At 33.8% G+C, this 2,877-nt stretch overlaps 1 protein-coding gene across 1 annotated transcript; it reads left to right on the plus strand.

Moving 5' to 3' along the window:
• Positions 1-273: 273 nt before the first annotated feature.
• LOC120577042 (uncharacterized) lies at positions 274-1,497 on the plus strand. Its single transcript, XM_039827942.1, has one exon. The coding sequence runs from the start codon at positions 274-276 to the stop codon at positions 1,495-1,497; it is 1,224 nt and encodes a 407-aa protein (XP_039683876.1).
• Positions 1,498-2,877: the final 1,380 nt, after the last annotated feature.

The following is a 2,877-nucleotide window of genomic DNA, read 5'->3' on the forward strand; positions in this document are numbered from 1 at the left end:
TTCTCATTCTTTGAAGCGCGACCGCCACACTTCTTCCCCTTCCGACCGCGTGACCGCCGGCACTTCTTCCTCTTCCGACCGCCGGCACTCCCTTCTCTCTCATTCAAAAAAGATCAAACAAAAACCCTTTTTCTTTTCACTCTGTTTTTCCTATCCAAATGGAAAGGTAATTTTTTGACTATTGTTGATTTTCTTTTTGATTTTAGAATTTAAAGGTGTTTGTTTGTTGTTGTTTGCTACTAAGATTGGTTGTTGTTTGATAATTTTTGATTGATGATTGTTATTATTACTAAGTTTGCATCAAGAGAAGTCAAACCAATTCATAAATTCTTTGAGAAACTGACTTTTATTGTCAATGCTGTTTGTTCTTCTCCTAAGAGACATGATGAGTTACAAGCTGCCCAACTAAAAGAAAATGAATATTTGTTGGAAATTGAAGAGATTGTACCTAGTAAAGGTGCAAACCAAATTGGTACTGTGAAACGGGCAACAGATACTCGATGGGGATCACATTTCAGTTCTATTTGTAGCTTGATCCGCATGTATGAAGCAACTTGTTTTGTTTTAAAAAAAATTGCAAAGGAAGCAACAAATTATTCTACAAGTGGGAATGCTGACAGTGCTTACAATTACTTGAAGTCATTTGATTTTATATTTATCTTGCATTTGATGAAAGAAATTATGGGGATAACAGATGTGCTTTGTCAAGCCTTGCAACTACAAGCTCAAGATGTAGTTAATGCTATGTTTCTGGTTCGTAACACAAAAACTCTTATTCAACAATTGAGAGAAGATGGTTGGGATAAATTACTTGCTAATGTGAGATATTTTTGTGTAAGACATGCTATTGAGATTCCTGATCTCGATGATTTGCATTCAACAACAAGATTTGGACGCTCTCGTCTCGAAGAGAACCAGGTAACAATAGAGCACTATTTTAGAGTTGAAATATTTTTTACTACCATTGATAAACAATTACAAGAGTTGAATAGTAGATTTAGTGAGGAGGCAATGGATTTGTTAACTCTAAGTTGTGCTTTGACTCCTAAGGATAGTTATAAAGCTTTTGATGTTGATACTATTTGCACTCTTGTTGATAAATACTATCCCATGGATTTCAATGATCAAGAGAAGATTCACTTGTGTTATCAACTCGAGCAATTCATTGTTAATGCCCGCAAAGAACCATGTTTGAAGAATTTATCAACTATTCAAGAATTATGCTCGTGTTTGGTTGCAACTGAGAGGAATAAAATTTACTTCTTGATTGATAGACTACTCCGCCTTATCATGACTCTTCCAGTTTCTACAGCCACAACTGAGAGATCTTTTTCAGCAATGAAGATTATCAAGACTAGGTTGAGAAACAAGATGGGAAGTGGGTTTCTAAATGATACCATGACAGTTTATATCGAAAGGGAAATTAGTGCAAGTATTAGTTCTGAGTCAGTTATTGATGATTTCAAGTTAGTTGGATCGCGTAACGACTTATTTTAATTTCCTAAGGTATGTAGTTTACTTTTTTGATTAAACTTTGTGTTTAGCGTTTATTTCAACTGAAAAATTTATATTTTATATATTAGAGTATATTTTGTTGGCCCACCCCCGATATTTTTTCTAGCTCCGCCACTGGCAATAATGATATTTGAACATTACAACCATAGTTTTAAAACTCGGCTCGGTCATCGACTCGGCAGGGGTACTGGGTCACTGGTCGAAGCACTGAGTCACTGGTTGAACCGCATGATTGAATCAGATTAAGCCGGATAACTCGGTTAGGTGACTCGGTCTTAAAGATTAAATTTTTTATAAATATTTAACTAAATTAAAAATATATATCAAACTAAATTTATACTTTATTTGTTATTTGTTGAAGTTGTAGAACATAAAGATAGAAGAAATTATCTTATATCTATCAAAAAAGTTATTTTATAAAAATTTAATGTTAATTTCCAATTTTTAAAAACATAACATTGCCCTTTAAAATAATATAATTATCCAAAAAAAAAAAAGGTAAATAAATAACATTGCTTTGTAATTGCCGTGCAGGGTTGTTGAAACATTAAAATTGGGCTTATTTGACAAGCCCATCATATATATACCACCAAGTGAAAACCCTAAATAGCTATAGCACATCTCCATAAGCATTAGCCGCCGCACAGTGTGCAATTTTCTTTCTCATTCTCTGCTCATTTTTCTTTGTAAGTATTAAATGGATCTTCTACAAGGAATTCTGATACGGTTTCAGGCTTTAAGTTCTTTCTCTCCTTACATTGACAGAACGTCCCACAACCTTTATTCTTCTTCTTCTTCTTGTTTTTTTTTTTTTTTTTTTTTTTTTTTTTTTTTTTTTTTTTTTTTTTTTTTTTTAAGAATGCAAGCATTGAACCGGACGGTTCTATAAACCGGCCGAGTCGTCGGTTTTGACCAGTTTTAAACGAGCCATGCTGGTTTACACCGGTCTAACTGCATGATCGATCCAATGAGAAGCTCGAACCGGCCGGTCCGGTCCGGTTTTTTAAAACTATGATTACAACACCTTTGGTGTTACAACTTTGTTTTCCTCTTTTGATTGGTCAAAAACATTGGAGAGAGAAAAAAATGAAGAGAGATGTAATAAGATTATGAATATGAGAGAGAAAGTTGTAGCAAAATGTTGTACAAATATCATTTCTTTTTCGAAGAAGATGTAGGTAGGGGAAAACGGTGTCGTATGATGTCAATACCTGTACTCTCATTTGATAGAAACTCGTTCTAACGGGCCAAACGATGTCGTATAATTTGAGGAAAATTTCTTCATTGATTTTTTTTTTTTCTTTTTCCGGTCATTCCTGGTATATTTTGAGTTACATTTATACTCCCTCTAGTTATATTTAT

The sequence above is a fragment of the Medicago truncatula genome, chromosome 7 (assembly GCF_003473485.1).
Source record: "Medicago truncatula cultivar Jemalong A17 chromosome 7, MtrunA17r5.0-ANR, whole genome shotgun sequence".
Classification (NCBI taxonomy): Eukaryota; Viridiplantae; Streptophyta; class Magnoliopsida; order Fabales; family Fabaceae; genus Medicago; species Medicago truncatula.